This window comes from Anolis sagrei, chromosome 6 (assembly GCF_037176765.1).
Source record: "Anolis sagrei isolate rAnoSag1 chromosome 6, rAnoSag1.mat, whole genome shotgun sequence".
In the NCBI taxonomy this organism is placed as follows: Eukaryota; Metazoa; Chordata; class Lepidosauria; order Squamata; family Dactyloidae; genus Anolis; species Anolis sagrei.
In genome coordinates this window covers 70,640,136-70,659,831 of record NC_090026.1, presented here as the reverse complement: position 1 = coordinate 70,659,831, position 19,696 = coordinate 70,640,136, and the positions used below count along the sequence as shown (strand labels likewise).

The window sequence follows — 19,696 nt, the reverse complement described above, 5'->3', positions numbered from 1 at the left end:
ACTTCTGGTGTGAGAGAATTGGCCGTCTGCATGGACGTTGCCCAGGGGACGCCCAGATGATTTGATGTTTTTATCATCCTTGTGGGAGGCTTCTCTCATGTCCCCGCATGAAGAGCTGGAGCTGATAGAGGGAGCTCATCCGCCTCTCCCCGGATTCGAACCTGTGACCTGTCGGTCTTCAGTCCTGCCGGCACAGGGGTTTAACCCACTGCGCCACCGGGGGCTCCTTACCTGTTGCTGAGATGACCACAGGATCTGAAAGTTCTGCTGATTATCAGGACATTAAATTGAACTAAGGAAATTACCACAGCAAGCTTCTTGATGCTGGTGAAGAAGTGCAGAAATATATCTCTGGTTTACCTTAGGTTTTGAAATCGCTTCGAATGCGATTTTCCTGCTTCTTGGCAGCGGGTTGAACTGGATGGCCCATGCAGTCTCTTCCAACTCTGTGATTCTATGTAAAAATTGTGCTGAGAAAATTAACATTGGAGCATTTTTGATTTTGGAATTCTGGATAAGAGATGATCAATCTGTATTCAGAATATATTGCTAATTTTTCAACCTTTTTACTTAGAGAAATACCATTTTTGTGTTTCAAGTATATAAATTTCTTACATATACTTTTATTTTATTTTATTTTTTAGGTTGAACAGTCTAAAGTTTTAATTAAAGAAGGTGGTGTCCAGCTGCTACTAACAATAGTAGACACACCAGGATTTGGCGATGCAGTGGATAATAGCAATTGGTAAGCTATCCTAATATTGAAATGGTAGCTGCATACTCAGACTTTGCATTTCTTGGAGGAGGAACTAAATTCCTTCACTTAATGTGTTCTTTCCATCACTCTTATATTGGATGGAAATATAGTATATTATTTAAAAATAATTTAACAGATTTGGCTACCACATATTCTAGTTCCTTCCTGATTGCTCTGATATAAATATCGTGAGATTGATATATAAACTGCAAAGGGGTTGACTATAATTCAGTGATGTTGTATGAGAAAATCTCCTAATAACCTGTTTTATTTAATGTTTATTTATTTATTTATTTATTATTCATTTATTATTTATTTTATTTAATGCTGTTTCATCAGTCATTCTGCCTTCATTTGTGCCTATCACTAGTCATCGTCTGGTAACTAGTGATAGGCACAAGAAGGATTTTGATTAGCTGGAATGTGTCCAGAGAAGGACAACCAAAATAGTCAAAGTGCAGCAAGCTACATCCTATGAGGAGTGGCTTAGGAAGCTGTGTATACTTAGCTTGGAGAAAAGAAAGGTTCAGAAGGGGCATGGTATCCATGTGTAAATATTTGAAAGAATGTCACAGTGAGGAGCGGGAAGACTTGTTTTCTGCTGCTACAGAGACTAGGACAGAACAATGGTTTCAAATTGCAAGAAAAAGGATTCCACCTAAACATTATTAAGAGCTTCCTGATAGTAGTCTGTTTGGCAGTGGAATATGCTGCCTCGGAGGGTGGTGGAGTCTCCTTCTCTGGAGGTTTTTAAGTGGGGTACTTTGGTTCTGTTTTCCTGCATGGCAGGGGTTTGGATTGGATGGCCCTTGTGGTCTATTTCAACCCAATGACTATGTTTCTTTGATTCTAAGTGGGCAGAAACTGTTTAAGGAGCAGATGTGCTTAGCCACTTGTCCACTTTCTGGTGGGCTGTTGCTCTTTCACTTAATAGTGACAGGAACCTTGTAGCAGTGCATGGTTGAGTGCAAATATAGTTCTGCATATAATCTGAAAAAACAACACTTAGATTTGAAATATTTATCGTGTCAGAAGAGAAATGGGGGTACATTTATAATGCAATTATAAACACAAACTAAGTTAAAAACTTGGTATTACACTAAATGTCCTTTTACAAGAATCTGGCCACTTGGAGTGCCTCTGGTGTTGCTGTAAGGAGGTCCTCCGTTGTGCATGTGGCAGGGCGCAGGTTGCATTGCAGTAGGTGGTCTGTGGTTTGCTCTTCTCCACACTCACCTGTTGTGGACTCCACTTTGTAGCCCCATTTCTGAAGATTGACTCTGCACCTCATGGTACAAGAGCTCAGCCTGTTCAGCACAGTCCAAGTCACCCAGTCTTCAGTGAAATATTTGAAATATTAAAGTATGTTAATTCTGTTAATGTGATATAGTTAATTCACTTTATTAAGACTTCATCAGCAAAATAAGTATTTTATCTAGTGTTTTGGTGAATTTCAAGTTAAATGACTGATAAAAATGTCTCTGTGTGTTTCCTAGCTGGCAACCAGTTATTGACTACATTGACAGTAAATTTGAAGATTATCTCAATGCAGAATCACGTGTGAATAGACGTCAGATGCCAGACAACAGGGTGCAATGTTGCCTATACTTCATTGCTCCTTCAGGACATGGGTTAGTGCTCAGTGTATTTTTTTCTTTTCTTTACCATAATACATCTTCAAGTTTAAATGTTCAGCTCATACATTTACAGTTTTCTGTGAAAACATGGCCTAAATCTTTTTTTGTAAAAATTATTTTAATTGCTTTGCACAAAATCCATATTCAACTTTAGGAATTAGATATTCAGTAACTAGGACTTGCGTAACCATACTTTTCTGAGTACAGTTTTTGCTCTGCTAAAGCGGCTTGTATTAATTTCATATTATTACTGTATGTATCCTATGAATGTTCTAATTTTAAAATAAGCCAATTAAGGTAACATTATTTACACCATTAGTTTTGAATGATTTGTGTAAATATTTTTCTAAACATAATCCTTTATTTCAGATTGCCTTTCTAGAACTCTTCTAGTATGTTTTGTTTTGTTTTGTTGTCTTTGCAGTTCAGTGGCTAGAAAATACACTGTATTTTAAATTATACTGCTTTGGATTTATATGAAGGCAGCAAGATATTAGCTGTTTTACTTTCAGTCCAATTCCTAATATGGAATTTGCCCCTTTTTTAAAGAGCTGTTTCATTTTAGGTCACTTTCACAGAGCAATACACTATAGGTGAAATTTGCCTGCTCTTCTCTGTTTAAAAGCTCAACAATGTATATATGATTTGCCCCAAGCACATCACTTTGTTTGAAGTAAGCAAAAAATGCCCCCAAAATAACAATTTTGCTATTTTTTATCCAATCAGAAAAGATCCAGAAGTTCATCCATCTGCTTGACTTTTCACCATTTTGAATATTTACTAATGTTGCGTTAAATCTACTCATTATTCATTTCCGATTTATATTATTTATGAACATTAAATAGGATAGATCTAAGAGGCTGCACTGTTCCCATCCCTTAAGTGAGTTTGGAGTATGGAGTCATTACTGTATTAATATTTTGGATTTTGTTATTTTATGTAAGGGCCATGATTTTACTATGACATTGTGTGTACTAGAACACCCACATTTTTGGGTATCCACAGAGGGGGCCTCAGAACCAAATCTCGGCCGATACCAAGGGCCCACTGTAATATATTGGAGATGAGCTAATAAACCTGGAAATTCCATTCTGACCAAATAGAGCACTTATTTTCCTGAATGAATGCTTGCCATTTCAAAGGATTAGATTAGAATTTGGACTTGCTGGAAAATATAACATTATATATACATGCATGCATGCATGCATATATACATACACACACACACACACACACATACATACACACACTATAATATAACATCCTCATGACACTGAATGCTAATTAATCAGGTAATGGTAGTCCCTTTCCCTGCTCAATTCAAAATACTAGTATTTCCATTTATATCCTCAACACCTGGTTCAAGCCAAAAAAACTTTCTCTCATACATAAATAAAGCCTGGCATAGGGAACATGTGATTCTGCAAAGCAACTCACCTCAGCAGGATAGTTTATATTTCCAATCCAGCAATGTATCTGTTTATTGAATTTATATCCTGCCTTTATTTTAAGATTGGATTCAGTATCTGCAGGGTCACACAGTAATGATAACCGCATCGACTTAAACTTTTAGAATCGATCCTAAAACTTCCCACCTTTGAAGGTCAAGACATTGCTAACCAGAAGAAGTGTTTACAATAAGGGCTTACTTTCTTGAGAAGACACTCTTAAGAGAGGCTTCCCTGCCCTCTAGTCTCAAATTTTAAGGACTAAAAAGACCTTTTTTCCCAGACCTTCTAAAATTTGGTAAACGTTTTGCACTTCTTCTTTGCATAATTTTGCTGTTCTGTTTTGCATTGAAATTGAAAACTGTGACATTGGGGATAAATATTCCTAAACAAATAACTTGACAATTACTTGTTGAATCTTGTCTTCTATTTTTTTGTTCTTTATTTAAACAGTAGTTCATAAGAGAAACCTTTCTTTTACTGCATGGCACTTTAACTTTGGTGAAGGCCTTCATCAGAAGCTTTTTGCATATCCACTTATATGCTGCCAATAGCATCACTTCTAGACACATTTGCCTTTTTTTTTCTTAAAAAAAGGTTGATGAAGCAGCCCTAGCCCTTTTGTGACATTTTACATTTTACAGTGCCCCATACAGTCATGCTGGCCACATGACCTTGGAGGTGTCTACGGACAACGCCGGCTCTTCGGCTTACTTCAATTTATTTAAAAGTAATGCCTTTCATTTGATTAATAACAAAACTAATATTAGTGCTGATGCATATTTTATTAACTGATCAACATTTTTGAATTTAAGCTGCCTTGTGACGTCTAAAGAAGCTGATTTGTTAACTTTTTAAATGTGGAAATTAATCCTGGAACTAAATCTACAACTATTTCTGCTTCTTTCTCTCTCAGAAAAATGGAAGAAATTAAGCAAAGCAGCAACAGGAAACAAATTAGAAGAGAGGTTGAACTGTCTTTTTTCTCTTTACCAAATACTTCTATTTTATCTTGTTAGGCTGAAGCCTTTGGATATTGAGTTCATGAAGCGCTTGCATGAAAAGGTGAACATTATTCCACTCATTGCCAAAGCAGACACTCTTACACCTGAAGAATGCCAACAGTTTAAAAAACAGGTGAGTGGAAACTCTCACATTAAGGAGCATGAATTGCTTCTGAACAACTACTGAACCATTTCTCCATTTCACAGTGTAACTTCAGAATTTAATCTTCGGAGTAATTTATAGCACTTCAACTGGTGAATACACTTCTTCCCTGAGGCAAAAACAAAAAAAAAAAAACTTGAATAGTATGATATATCTCCTGACAAGGAAAATGTGTTCACTGATCTTATCTCAACAATGAAAAAGTTAATTCTTCCCACATAAATTCAAAAACGAATGATCTTAATTGCTAGGTACCTTATATGCATTTGACATTTTGCCAGTTTTTTGCAGAGATGACAAAGTTAGATGTATTTCAAGCTTTTTGTTGCTGTCAGCTAGTAATACGAAATCACTGCTATACTGTTGACTTTTCAAAGCTACTAGCGTCCCTGTGGTTAAAAATGACACAGTACATTGATATTGAGTCTACATACGAGAATGACTACTTCTAAAGCAGCTTTGAAATGCCGTTGACATTAGAGAAAGTGGCAATGTATTATTGCAGTGCATCCCCACTCCTAAAAGCAGAGATAATTTCAGTAATGGAAAAAGGGACTATATTTTAAAGTTTCTTGATATGTAACAAAGACAACTGTGCTCCATAGCTTTGAGGGTTTCACCACCTCATTCTTTACTACTTTTGGGCATGTAGGAGCAATATCATTTATTCAAGTTTCTTTTTGGGGTTAGGCATTGAGCTGTTCTTGGAGGGATTACTGTTGGGAGGCACAATTTCTAAACATCACTAAGATGGTAGAACTGTTTGTCTCCAAGAAAATAGAGGAAAAGAATCGTATGGGGGAAATCTTGAGCCCAAGAGGCATGCCTGGGGCCAGATGTGCATAGCAGGCCATCAAATTTACATCCCTGTGATATTGAGATTCTGAATACTGACAAGATTCTGGAGAATGTAGATACAGAAACATGCTCACAATTTCCAGTTTCTTTTTCTGAAACATACCTGTATAGTTTTCCCATATGTCACATTTCAACTTTGGGAGATCTCATGATGGTTCATAGTATTTTCTTAGGCAAGGAATACTGATAAGTGGTTTCTCAGTTCCTTTCTCTAAAATATAGCCAAAGGTGCTTTGTATTTATTAGTAGTTTCCCACCACATAGTAATCAGGGTTGACCCTGCTTGGCTTCTAGAACAGAGATGTCAAACTAATTTTCATCAAGGGCCACATTTGCCTTATGGTTGCATTTAAAGGGTTGTTGAATCCATGAACAAAGAATCCATGGATAAAGAGGGCCAGGTATACATTTTTTACGTAGTGGTCAGTGCTCTTTAGTTGTTGTTTTTTTTTTTTTACTTAATTGGAGTCACCAAATGTTATTGAACAATAACTCCCACCACTTTTAATTATCTGCAATGCAGGTTGGGGATAATGAGAATTTCAACCCAGCAGCACTCGTGGTTCTAATGTTGGGGAAAGATCAAACAGTATTTTAAAGTCTAACAGCATATTCACAAGCCTTGTATCTAAACTCAAACCCCACTATCCTGACTAAACAGCCTTTCAGATGTTATTGTATCACAACTCCCATCTGTTTTAGTCATGATGTCTAATGATGAGTATAAGAGTTGGAGTCCAACATCTGGGCCACATGAAATGACATGGTGAGTGAATTTGGTCCATGGGCCTTGGCTATGATCTAGAACATTGCAACGCACATCACTTCAATCCAACACTTTTAAGATAGCTAGGATTGAGCACAAATCCAAAAACAGCAGTAAAGACAGGAGATTCTTTTTTTTTTCTTTTTTGACACTCTGTGCAATTCAAATTCCAGCATGGTGTGTTATTTTAGTAATTCGTATCCCTATACCTATTTTAGTATTTCTTATAACTATAGATTCAACTGCCAGCAACATTCCACATGTGTGGCCACCTCATGACTGAAAATTTGTGAATCTTAAAACTTGTTTCCATTTTAAAACTGCATGTTTATGGTTTCCTAGGCAGATAACCAGGAATGTAGAAATCACTCCATCATTCTTCAGTGATTCTGATTCTCTTTTGGGCTTATATTAAGTGAACCATGCTTAGAGTAAAAAAAGAGCTCTGTTCACCCAGACCAAAAGTCGATAATTGTGTTTCCACAATGTCCAGCTGGATGCTTGTTCGAAGTGCATAAAAAGGTCCACTCATGTTCCCTGTCGATATTCTTCAAAGAGACACCAGGAAGTACAGTACAGGACCAAAAGATGCTGTAGTCTTTAATGTTTCCCTCTCAACAGTGTTCTTCTAGACAGAAGAATCATAAGGTTCATCAGACTAGAGAGGCAAAAAGAGAGAGAAGGCAAAATAACTGAACACTTGCTGGCCTCAAGGAAGTCTCCTGAGGGCTGCTTTCAGCTCACATGCCGTAGGTAGTCCACTTTTACTGTCCTATGCAGCAAAACAAGATGTTTCTTAAGTATACTAGGTGTTAGAGATAATAAGGAATTTGACATTTGTCTGGAAAGGTTACCATTATATATAGAGGGGGGGGGGGGGAGGAAACGAACACAAGATTGGTTCCAAAAAAGATGTCAGGAATGAAGAAATTACACTCATATTCTGGCATAGCCTTGTTTGGTCATCAGTGGAAATTAGTGCAATTCATGTGTGGAAGAAGGAAGCACACACCATGGTTAAAAAGCACGTTGAAACATTGTTTCTGCCTTGCATTAACCTTTTTTTCATTTTCAGATAATGAAAGAAATCCAGGAACATAAAATTAAAATATATGAATTCCCAGAAACAGATGATGAAGAAGAAAATAAACTTGTTAAAAAGATAAAGGTACATAAAATACATTGAGACAAAATATTCACAAATCAGTGTCAAACTTAATTCTCATCCAGATTTTTTGTGGGCATTGAGGATGTGTGTGGTAGGTGTGTAAAGAACTATGTTCAAACAAAGTTAACTTTCACTTCTGTGATAGCTACAGGGAAAGCCCTTGGATACATAGCTCTCGCTCTTGAGGTGTTTATGCGTAGCAGAACCTGCTGTACTGTAATTGTGGAACCTGAGGATGGAATATCTTTCCAGTGCTTTAACAATATTTTCTTTAATATAAAAAAAGCATGTCAAGCACAAGGCTGTACATGTGTGTATTTGGTTTTGATGACTGAAAACATATGCTCATTTTTCATATATAAATATTTCAAAATTAGTAATATAGTTCAAAGCATGTAAACATATTAAGTCAGGTAGTGTTATATCTTTATGAAGTTCTAGCTGTTTTTGTGGACAACTTGTTTTACACTATGAGATCCAATGGTACCAAAAGCTGGCCTCTTGTACGTTTCCCTCTTTCCATGAAGAACATGAAGGGGAAATTTGGAAGTGTTAATCCAAATGCAGAGAAAGAGAAATTACCCTTAATTTTACATAGTTAGAAGAAACCCACATTCAGTCATAGTTTGTGTGTCTGGCTTGTTTCTACTGAGCAAGAATGAAACTCCTTGCATGGCTTGGACAAAGCAAAAACAAGATTAATGTTTTTTTAAAAAGGAAATTGAATTGGGTTGTTGTAGGTTTTTTTGGGCTATATGGCCATGGTCTAGAGCAGGGGTCCTCAAACTTTTTAAACAGAGGGCCAGATCACAGTTCTTCAAACTGTTGGAGGGCCGGATTATAATTTGAAAAAAATAACATGAATGAATTCCTATGCACACTGCACAGATCTTATTTGTAGTGCAAAAAAACCCACTTAAAAACAATACAATATTAAAATGAAGAACAATTTTAATAAATATAAACTTATTAGTATTTCAATGGGAAGTGTGGGACTGCTTTTGTCTGATGAGAAAGGATTGTTGTTGATGTTGTTGTTGTTGTTGTTGTGTGCTTTCAAGTTGTTTCAGACTTAGGTTGACCCTGAGCGAGGGCCGGGTAAATGACCTTGGAGGGCCGGGCCTTAGTTTGAGGACCCCTGGTCTAGAGGCATTCTCTCCTGACGTTTCGCCTGCATCTATGGAAAGCACGAATCAAGGAACATGAAAGGCACTGCAGACTACTTCAACCAGAGAAATCAGCCATAACAGAGCACCTGATGAACCAACCTGGATACAGCATTTTATTTGAGAAAACAGAAATGCTGGACCACTCTCACAATCACCATGTCAGACTACACAGAGAAGCCATTGAAATACACAAGCATGTGGACAATTTCAACAGAAAGGAGGAAACCATGAAATGCCTCTAGACCATGGCCATGTACCCCGAAAAAACCTACAACAACCCAGTGATTCCGGCCATGAAAGCCTTCGACAATACATGGAAATTGAATTGTTCTGGATTTTCATGTGGTTGAAGGGCATTTTTCCAGTTCAAAAAAATTGATAAAAAATACACATCCAATTTCTAGTATTTGTGTGGCTCAGACATTTCCATATGAATTAAATTTTTACATACTTCCACATAATTTAAATGAAGTTCCAACTCCATTGCAATTCCACCACTATTAGATCCTGTGTTTGAATACAGTGAGTACATAAAGGCGCTGAAGAGTCTATTGCACCACCTTGTGGTTAATTGATAGAACCTTTCATATAGATGAATAATAGTACAGTCAGCACCCAGTTATCTACCAACTCTGTACGCCTGGATTCAAGCAAGTTGGAATTACCCCCCCCCCCCCAGAAATATATGATTTTACCATTTTATGTAAGGAATACAAATGTAGTGTGCTATTGTATATAACATCTACAGATTTTGATAGTGATAGAGTGTCCTGGAACCAGACTCCAAGTGGCCACCGTATGTCAAGCAACTTCTATTAGAAAATAGTTAAACACTTACTTGTTCTATTTGACACTTGCATTTTTTTCTCCTACTTTCATTTATCAGTTTGAAATATGCGTATGGTGATAAATTATTTCAAATTTTTTGTGTCACATAGGCAAATGTGTTGTAAATTTTTTTCTAATGTGAAAATGAGGGAGATAATAAATACATTAAAAGTTAATTACTAGATTTGCTATTTGAAATTCTTTATAGCTGAAGATCTTAACTGAATCCATGGAGATGGATTGAACCTTGGACTTTGGTCATGCAAAACAAGCATTCTGTCATAAAGCTATTTTTGTTGTTGTTTATTCGTTCAGTTGCTTCTGACTCTTCGTGACCTCATGGACCAGCCCACACCAGAACTTCCTGTCGGCCGTCGCCACCCCCAGCTCCTAGTATCTCATAAAGTTTTCAGGAATCCTTTCTCTTGTTTATATCTAACTTGATTATTTTAGGCATCCAAAAGAAATGTTGGCCAGCCCAGTCAATACATTCCCTAAGAAGAAATGTGTATTATTTTGTCTTGTAGGACCGCTTACCTCTTGCTGTGGTAGGTAGCAATACTATCATTGAAGTCAATGGCAAGAGAGTTAGAGGAAGGCAATATCCTTGGGGCGTTGCAGAAGGTGAGTGCAATAAGTATTTGCTACTTGAATAATTCAGCAAGTAAGCGTTTACTTAAGTAAAGGGATGAGAAGCTGTGACACACTCTTGTGTTAGTGGACAACCTCCCATCAGCCCCAGGCCGCATGGCCAGTAGCCCAGAAAGATAGGAGAAGGAGTCTACAATATCTAGAAGTCCACATGTTTCTATTTTTTAAACTGGCCTAAATCCAATAGCCTCAACAGTAGTAAAACTATTGCACCAATGGGAAATTGATAAGATAATGCCCTGTACACTCATGTACACTCTAGTAAAAAAGCAACCCAAACTAAGTCGACTTATCCACAAATCATTGTGAGCAGTGTACGTTAACTCTTTTATCAAAAAAGGAACCATACACTTCTCTGAAGAAAGGGGTGAATTATTTCAATTTTTGTGTAGTATAATACAGGCAAATTTGTTATGAAAGCTAGAGCTAAAGTCTGTCTTAGGAGAACCTAAAAGAAATGAAGAGCCCCTTACTCTCTCCTCAGTGGTGCTCCTTCTGCCCTTTTTTAATGCCTATGAGGAAACGGTGGCATCAACCAGAGAGGTGGCATTGGCACTTTCCCCTCTCTATGGAATGACACTAAATCCATGGATCATATCGAAACCCATATATGTCCTTGACATATACATAAAGTCAATTTGAACATTAGTCTATATGGTAATTATGTGGCTTCTATTGATTCATGGATTTACTCAGGTTAAAGCTAACAATTTAATTTATGTATATGTCACTGAACACTCTTACTTTAGAACTGTATTACTCTTAATAGTTTCAAGGATGAAGAGAAAGATCCCTATTCAACCTTCTGATAACCTATTCAAGCTTATCACTTCATAAACACATCTTCTCCTTAGCTCTAGGGATATTCAAAATAACAGCAAGTCTAGATTTGGGAAATCAGTCATGTTCTTACTCAAAAAGTAGACAAGAGGTTATTCCTTAATCCCATACACACTATGAAGAACCTTTTCCTCACTGAAGTCTTTGCTGTTGCATCCGATGAAGAAAGAAGGGAATTCCAACCAGCATTTCAGCTTATGATTTAATTTAATAATGACTGGGAAAAGAGATTGAAATAAATTCCCCCCTCCCCACATCAATTATCATAAGCAAACTTTAATAAATCTCTTGATTCAATTTACAGGAAATCAAATTACATTCCCAACTTGTCTGCATTGAATGTGCTGGGGGATTCAGGGAGTCATAGTCCAAAAAAGTAACATAACAATCTCTAATTTTAACAGAAGACACATAAAGGACATTCTAATAATTAATTGTAAAAATGATTACTAGATCATCCTTCACATCTGTTTGATTTCTTCAACATTATTATCAGTGACAGTGAAGAGAAGGTCAATTTCCTTATGTTGTTTATCCACCAGTAAGCAAGGGGATACATACTTGCTGGTAATAGATGTCTATTCTGTGTAAAAATGCAGAATTTTTGTCCTACAGTTGAAAATGGTGAACATTGCGACTTCACAATTCTAAGGAACATGTTAATAAGGTAAGCAGCGCAACACTGATTTTGGAAACAGATTTAAGTGTGTGTATTGTTCTTTGTTGCTCTGATGGAAGACAAGAAACTATATACATTAGGAAGAAGACTTGTATCGGTTCTCTGTATCTGAAATCTTCCTTTTACTTATACATTTACAAATCAATGTATTAAAATTTAATTTTTTGCCATGACAGGTCAAGCGACTGATGTAGTTTTTGTTAAAATCAGGCTTCATCATTTAACATGATGGATATCTTTAGTACTGCTGGACTACATTGGGAGGCTAGCACTGATTCTATTTGAAGATGATTATTGAAAAAGGCAAACCTACCTCATTCACTTCTTGATCATTGTTAGAAAAGAGTGTTTTTCAATTTAATAAAAAAGGCACTTCCCTTTTTCCAGTTTTACAATGTATACATTTTAGGACCTTGTTCTGTCCAGAAGTGATGGGAGTTAAATGTGAGAAATAGTAATATTTCTCCATGTCTTTAACTTATAAAATACTGCATATGAATTGGCCTCATAATTTGAAGGGAGATTGTGAAGTTAAATTTATGGATTTTTGCTGTGTCCTGTGGATAAGTCAAGGATAAAACTAAGGGACCTGTAATGATCATATTTTTACCTCACTTTTCCAAATTGTGTAGAAGAAATATACTTAGGAATAATTAAAAGTGAAAGAGTAGATCTGTTTTATTTAAGGGTTTGCAGTTGAGATGTAAATTACATTGCTGAACTTAACATGTCCACATCCGTACACATACAGATAGGGAAAGAAATAGAAATGAATAAAAAAGAAAGATAATATAACCTGAAAAAAGCTGGGGGAGAAGAGCAGCAACATGAGGGGACCTGAATAATGTAGTGCATCTATCATTTTGAGTGTTTGAGGTGGATCAGAGTGGCATTGGTCATTGTGCCCTGCCATTTTGGGCACTTGGACTGGAATAGAATGGAATGGCAACAGTCATTTTAATAGGTCCTTACTGTAGTCTTTCTCTACGGCTTGTGAGGCTTGTATAGAAAGTGCCAAGCCCCATAAAGCTTATAGTATAAGCCCTTATTTAAAATGCCACAGATATTCTACTCCACTTCAAGCGCCCAAAATGAGAGGGACAGTAGAGCATTTCCAGCATTGACCCATAAATAAGTAAACCAGTTGATTTCTGTCAATTTTTCAATTTATATATAAGTATATATAGTGGGCTTTATTTTCTTATTGCAGCAAAGAACACTTTGTTTCCCAATATTTCTAGATATTTTCAAATTTGAATTGATTTTTCAGTTGGATGTGTTTTGAAAGTTCAGAATTTTAGCGTGAATGCTTAAAATATGAATCTGTAATCCAAACACTTAATGCTAAACATTCCTACTTTTAAAAAAATCTATGAAACTGCAAGTTTCTATAAGCAGAATAATTTAAGGCATTTGCTTATTAAATTAAATTTTGCATTTATTTGATCTTATTCAAGGATGGACACTTATTGACAATTTTCCCTTCTCAAATAGAACTCATATGCAAGATCTGAAGGATGTCACTAATAATGTCCATTATGAGAACTACAGAAGCAGGAAATTGGCAGCTGTTACATACAATGGAGTTGACAACAACAAAAACAAAGGGCAGTTAACAAAGTAAGTGGTAGCTTTATCAGCAGTATGGCTTTTTGTGTTGGTTTATGGCAAACTGATTTTATATTATATTCCCATCCAGTCAGATCTTTTAAAAAGCTGAGCAAGATTGAGAAAATATTCACCTGGGAAAAGCAGGAGCAGGCAATTTGACTGTATTGCCTTGGTTGTGGATTTTCCATGAGTGACTGATCAATGAGAAACAGATACTGAATGAGATAGGCTTTCACATTGATCCAAAACAGGATTTTTATATTCTTCACAGGGAAATCCTGTGAGCATCTGTTCTCTCTATATAGGTATAGATTGAATGTCTCTTATCTGGAAATCCAGAAATGTCCACATGAGTGGCTGAGATAGTGGCACCTTTATTTTCTGATGGTCCTGTGTTCAAAGGTTTATTCCAAGCAGAAAAGTACTAAAATGATAACAACAAAAAATAAAATTACCCACATGTGTATAAAATATACATGCATTTCATACGGAGACTTATTTCATTGGGTATATGTCAATATTGCAAAATTTGGTAACACCCAGAACACTTCTAGTTCCAAGCATTTCAGATAAGGGATTCTCAGCCTGTAAATGCATACCCAATATAAGGATCCATTGGATACTATAAATGTGATTGTTCTTACTATTTGTGTGTAAATGGCTCTTTGAAGCCTACTGAGGAAACATTTACCGTATCAGAGGTGATTTAGTCTTTTGGTATTTGTTCTCTTTGTCTCTTCCTGTGGAGTATTCATAGCTCATGATTGAATTTCCATTCAGACTTTAAATAAATGTTTTCTAGTTGATATCAAGGTTATATTAGATGTGATTGTGAATATGAAATTTATTCATTTCATTTTTCATTTCTTTTTATGAGATATGAATGTAATACAAGTTGTATCTGTGGCAGAAGAATCTTTTGCTTTACTATGCCCTAACCAATTGTCTTACTGACAAGCTGGGTTGCCTTATTGCATTTGTGTGTGTGTATAAATATGTCATTGGTTTCAACTGAAATACCCTCGTTGTGGGGGAGATCACCAGAAAACACCAAATATACACCTTTTAAAATGTATGAACATTCAGATCCCTTTTACCACATATCTTTAATTTGTTGCATCTTCAGCTGTTTAGTATCCATGTACAGTTATGGGCTTAAAGTAACAAGTAGGTAATTATCTTTTAATGAGCAGCCCAGATAGCAATGCAAGTTACAAATATAGTTTTATGGACTGTGTTGCTGAGGAGGAGTGATATGAAATAGAAAGAAATCTCATACTGCATCCAGCAGTTTGAATTCAGAAATAAGGGAGTTTTCCATTTTTTTTAGTCTGCATACAGTCAAGGATTGGTGATAAAGCTTCAGTGGGGACACCTTTTCCCCATGATAACTCCTTCAGGACTGAATTTCTCTTCCTGAGGGTAGATTTCTCTCACTTCTTGTTGTCTTACCCACGTTCTTAACTACAAGTAATTTGTAAGTCTCATGTTTGTGATTTGGGGACTACCTATAATTTTTATACAGCACTAGCTGTGCCCTGCCACGCGTTGCTGTGGCCTATAGTAAAACTTATCAAAGTTGAGATAGATATCTGGACTATTATGAAAGAGAGGTCCCTACCTATTCCTTCCCCCTTTTCCTCCCCCTTTCTCTCCTTTCTTCCTTCTCTACCTCTTTCTTTCTTTCCTTCTTTCACTACTTGGTTTCATCCTTCTCTCTTTCCTTCATTCCCTCCCCCATTCTTCCTTTGCCTTTCTTCCCTCCCTGTTTGCTTCCTTCTTTCACTTTTTATTTCCTTTTATTTCACCACCATCATAACAATAACAATAATGCAATGCATTGCCTCCGGGACCTGACACCTCTCCCATTCCCCCTAAAAGGGTCTCATAGGAACAATAGCATAATAATGATAATAGAAATAACAACCTTTACCCGCCATGTGTTGCTGTGGCCAATCTTCCCTCTTTCTCTCCTTCTTTCCCTCCCTCCCTCCCTCCCTCCCTCCCTCCCTCCCTCCTTCCTTCCTTCCTTCCTTCCTTCCTTCCTTCCTTCCCATCTTTCCTTCTCCTCTTCTTTGTCTATCTCTTTCCTTCCTTCCCCCTTTTTCTTTCTCTTCTGCTGTCTCTCTTTTCTTTCCTTCCATCTTTCCTTTTCTTTCCTTTTCTTCTTCCTCTAACTTTCCTTCCTTCCCCCTTTTTCTTTACCTCCCTTTCTCTTTCTTCCTTCTTTCCTTCCTTCCTGTCTTTCCTAGATTTTGACAGGGCGGGAAGGGGCGGGGTGGGGTTTGGAGGTGGCCTGAAGTAAAAGGAGGTAAGATTGGGGCAGGGGAGTGATGGAGCGTGGGGTTGCGTGTGTGTGTGCGGCAGCGGGGGGAGTGGGGTTGTGTGTGTGTGCGGCGGTGGGGGGAGTGATGGAGCGTGGGGTTGCGTGTGTGTGTGTGGCGGCAGTGGGAGTGGGGTTGCGTGTGTGTATGCAGCGGCGGGGGGAGTGATGGAGCGTGGGGTTGCGTGTGTGTGTGCAGCAGGGGGGTGTGTGTGCGGGAAGCGGCGCGGCGCGGCTTGGAGTGGGCATGGTTTCCGCAGAGGGAACGTTGGCCGGAAGGCCATGTGCGCGTGCCAGGGAACTTGCGGCTGGGCGCCAATGCGCATGCTCAGTTGTTTTGCCGTTTTGTGAGTGTGTTGTTGTGTTGTTTTTCATTTTGAGTAGATATGTTTGTACCTTGTGGGTTGTGTTATGGGCATGGGAATTTTGGTTAAGTTTCGTTGGGGTTTTTTTGAGTTTTGTTCTTTTGCCGTTTTGTGAGTGTGTTGCTGTGTTGTTTTTCATTTTGAGTAGATATGTTTGTACCTTGTGGGTTGTGTTATGGGCACGGGGATTATAGTTAAGTTTCATTGGGGGATTTTTGAGTTTTGTTGTTTTGCCGTTTTGTGAGTGTGTTGTTGTGTTGTTTTTCATTTTGAGTAGGTATGTTTGTACCTTGTGGGTTGTGTTATGGGCACGGGGATTTTGGTTAAGTTTCGTTGGGGGATTTTTGAGTTTTGTTGTTTTGCCGTTTTGTGAGTGTGTTGTTGTGTTGTTTTTCATTTTGAGTAGATATGTTTGTACCTTGTGGGTTGCGTTATGGGCACGGGGATTTTGGTTGTTTCATTGGGGTTTTTTGAGTTTTGTTGTTTTGCCGTTTTGTGAGTGTGTTGTTGTGTTGTTTTTCATTTTGAGTAGATATGTTTGTACCTTGTGGGTTGTGTTATAGGCATGGGAATTTTGGTTAAGTTTCGTTGTGGGGTTTTTGAGTTTTGTTTCCTCGTTGGATGCCCCTAACAAATTTATATATATAGATGATCATGGTATATTGTTTTATTATGGATGGATTTGTGCCTTAGGATAATTATCTCTTCAAAGGTGGAGGAGCTGTCAAAGAGAATTTGAGCAATGATCAATCCACATATTCCGACATATGCAAGAAATCATGGATAAAACTGATTGCTGGTGAACATTTCAGTTTGGCTTTATGTTTTAGAATAGAAATTGTCTTGGTCACTTAGTAGCATACTTTTCCTGAGAGTAAGACTGGGGAGGGGGGCATGGTAATGTACTTTCCCCTTTTCTTTCTGTTTGCTCTTTATCCCATAATTCTGACAGCTGTTTTTCTTGCCTGTTGAATGTAGGCACACACAGCTACAATAGGATCACCTAAGGATAATCCCATTCTTTCCCACGGCATTGTATACAGCAGGCCTGCTACTATATTCACTTCTGGGGTTTTTGTTTTGTTTTATTTTGTTTTGGTTAGATCTTTCAGTAATTTACAATATAACTTTAGTTAACCCTCAAATTCACTGAGGTTATAAATGCAGGACTCTCACAAAAATGGAAGAATGTAAATGCAGTGTAGCCAGAGGCAAGCAAGACACAGTGGACTCATCAGGCTTGTGGAATCAGCAACTGAGGTGGAGGGGGTCCTTGAAAGAAGGGAGCATGAAACATTGGTAGTTGGGTCCCACAGCCGCCACCTACCTGCCTAAGGCTGCTGCATGCACTTTCATACATCAGGGCTGGTCTTTGGAAAGAGAGGAATATGGCTACCACAGCCACTCTTCCTCCCAAAGAAGCTGGAACCTCTGTGGACCCATTCACATCAACCCGAGCTTTGGCAGGAGGGCAGGATAAATGAGCACAAATTCCTTGTAATTCTCAGATTCTGGTCGATGATAACACCTCTCCACTTACTGCATTGAAAACAAGGAATGCCTTCCAAGTCTTTGGTTTTTTTCAGGGGAAATAAGCAAAGTGATCATAATATGGATGACATTACCATTGAAGAAGGATACAAAGCAGCCATGGAAAGGCAGCCAATAACGGCGACAAACTAGCAAATATGGATGATTGATTATAGTCATATCTTCTTGAATCAACGGGCTGGAAATGGGTCATAGTGATGTGTGAAGAACTAGGGGAGGGAAGGAGCCATAGAATTAAGAGGAAAAATCCCCATATTTTAAAAGCCCATTATCCTGGAAAAATGAGGGAAATGGATTATGTAATATTTTATTTTAAAACGGACAGGGGACGTCAGGTCTGCAGGCCATATAAGGCCCATGAAATAATTTGGTCTGGCTCCTTTGTGTCCGCAGCCTGCCACCCCCCCTCCCTCCTAACGCCCACTGCTTGGCTCCTTTGAGGATGCGGCCGGAGGGAGGAGCCCTGATCCGTACAGTTTTTAAAAGGAAAATGTTCATGTGAGACATATGAGTCGCTGCAATTCCTTTTCTTGTTTTCATTTTCTCAGTTGTCTCTTTGGGAATGAATGCTTTATTTCTGCATGATGTTGTGGAGGACTCCACAAAACAAATATTTATTTGTTGTTAGTGGTGTGGTTGTTGTATGCTTTTTAGTCATTTCTTACTTACGGTAACCATAAGGCAAACTTATCATGGGATTTTCTTAGTAGAATTTGTTCGGAGAGGGTTTGCCTTTGTCTTCTGCTGAAGTTGAAAATGTAACTTTTCCAAGATCACTCAGTGAGTTTCCATCCCAGAACATGGATTTGAAATCTCATCTCCCAGTATCCTGGTTCAACACTGAAACCACTGAAACACATTGAATTCTTTAGTTTAACAATGTCAATAATATCATTGTTTTTATTATGTGTATTTTTCCTTCTTATAAACTGGCAGATCAAAGAGATTCCCTACAGTTCAGATGATTAGTAAAATTCAGGATTCTGTGGCTACATTTATAACATTTAAAATATATGAAACAATACATTTATATTGTAATTGCTATCTGAATAAACTGCTTTATGCCAGACATCATAATTTATACCACATGTCATAATTTTGTGCCAAATCAACTTTTGCAGAATTCACTTTATGTTCTTAATCTAACAGATTTTTAATCTATAAGCATGCTAATACTGAAATTTTCTATTTGAAAACCAACAGCCAACCTTCCCCCATAGCTTCAAGTTTTGGGGGGAAATTTTACATTTCTAGTGGGACATTATGGAAACATGACTCACAGTGTTGTCAGTCATTTGTACTGGTAGATTTTAGAACAAGATACTAGAGAATTTCAGAACATGATGCTAGAAGATTTGCGTTTGATAGCTTGGTTTTGATTTCTGGAGTTTGACAATGTTTAATTTTTGCCCAATCGGCTTTTCAAGATTTGTATGCTACCTGTAGATGACTATCACTTGAGGAGAGGGAGTGGTTTTCCTGCATTGCTGGTAGTAATTCTTTCTCTTTTATCTTCATATTGAGAAGTTCTGAAAGTCTTGAGTGGCAGTTGGGAAATAATCAGAACCTATTTTTCTGTGTTTAGCACCAATTTAGTTGATTCTAGTAGAGTCAGATCTGACCATAGTCTTGCATTTGTTCGGTTTTGATTGAATAACTGTAACTATTAATATGAAAATGAATCTAAAAGCTTCTCCATTTTCAATAGTGATGAATACCACAGCTAGAATATTGGCTAGGACAAAATGGTGGAATGATAAAGATCTCTTGATTGTATCAGCTGGACTGTCTTATATGTAGGTTCAGACTGTCTTATATGTAGGTTCAGACTCTGGTCTAACAGCTTTTGGTGTTGCTGGCCAGTATTCAGTGTTTATG

General features: G+C 37.5%; 1 protein-coding gene across 2 annotated transcripts in view; it reads left to right on the top strand.

Annotated features, from left to right (window-relative positions):
- SEPTIN7 (septin 7) overlaps positions 1-19,696 on the top strand; it is a 44,612-nt gene that overhangs the window by 13,562 nt on the left and 11,354 nt on the right. For both annotated transcript variants that reach the window (XM_067470184.1, XM_060781620.2), the window contains exons 3-9: positions 645-745; positions 2,254-2,388; positions 4,862-4,979; positions 7,709-7,801; positions 10,326-10,422; positions 11,905-11,956; positions 13,463-13,588. In XM_067470184.1, the coding sequence (XP_067326285.1) occupies positions 645-745; positions 2,254-2,388; positions 4,862-4,979; positions 7,709-7,801; positions 10,326-10,422; positions 11,905-11,956; positions 13,463-13,588 (722 nt within the window). The remainder of the gene's footprint in view (positions 1-644; positions 746-2,253; positions 2,389-4,861; positions 4,980-7,708; positions 7,802-10,325; positions 10,423-11,904; positions 11,957-13,462; positions 13,589-19,696) is intronic.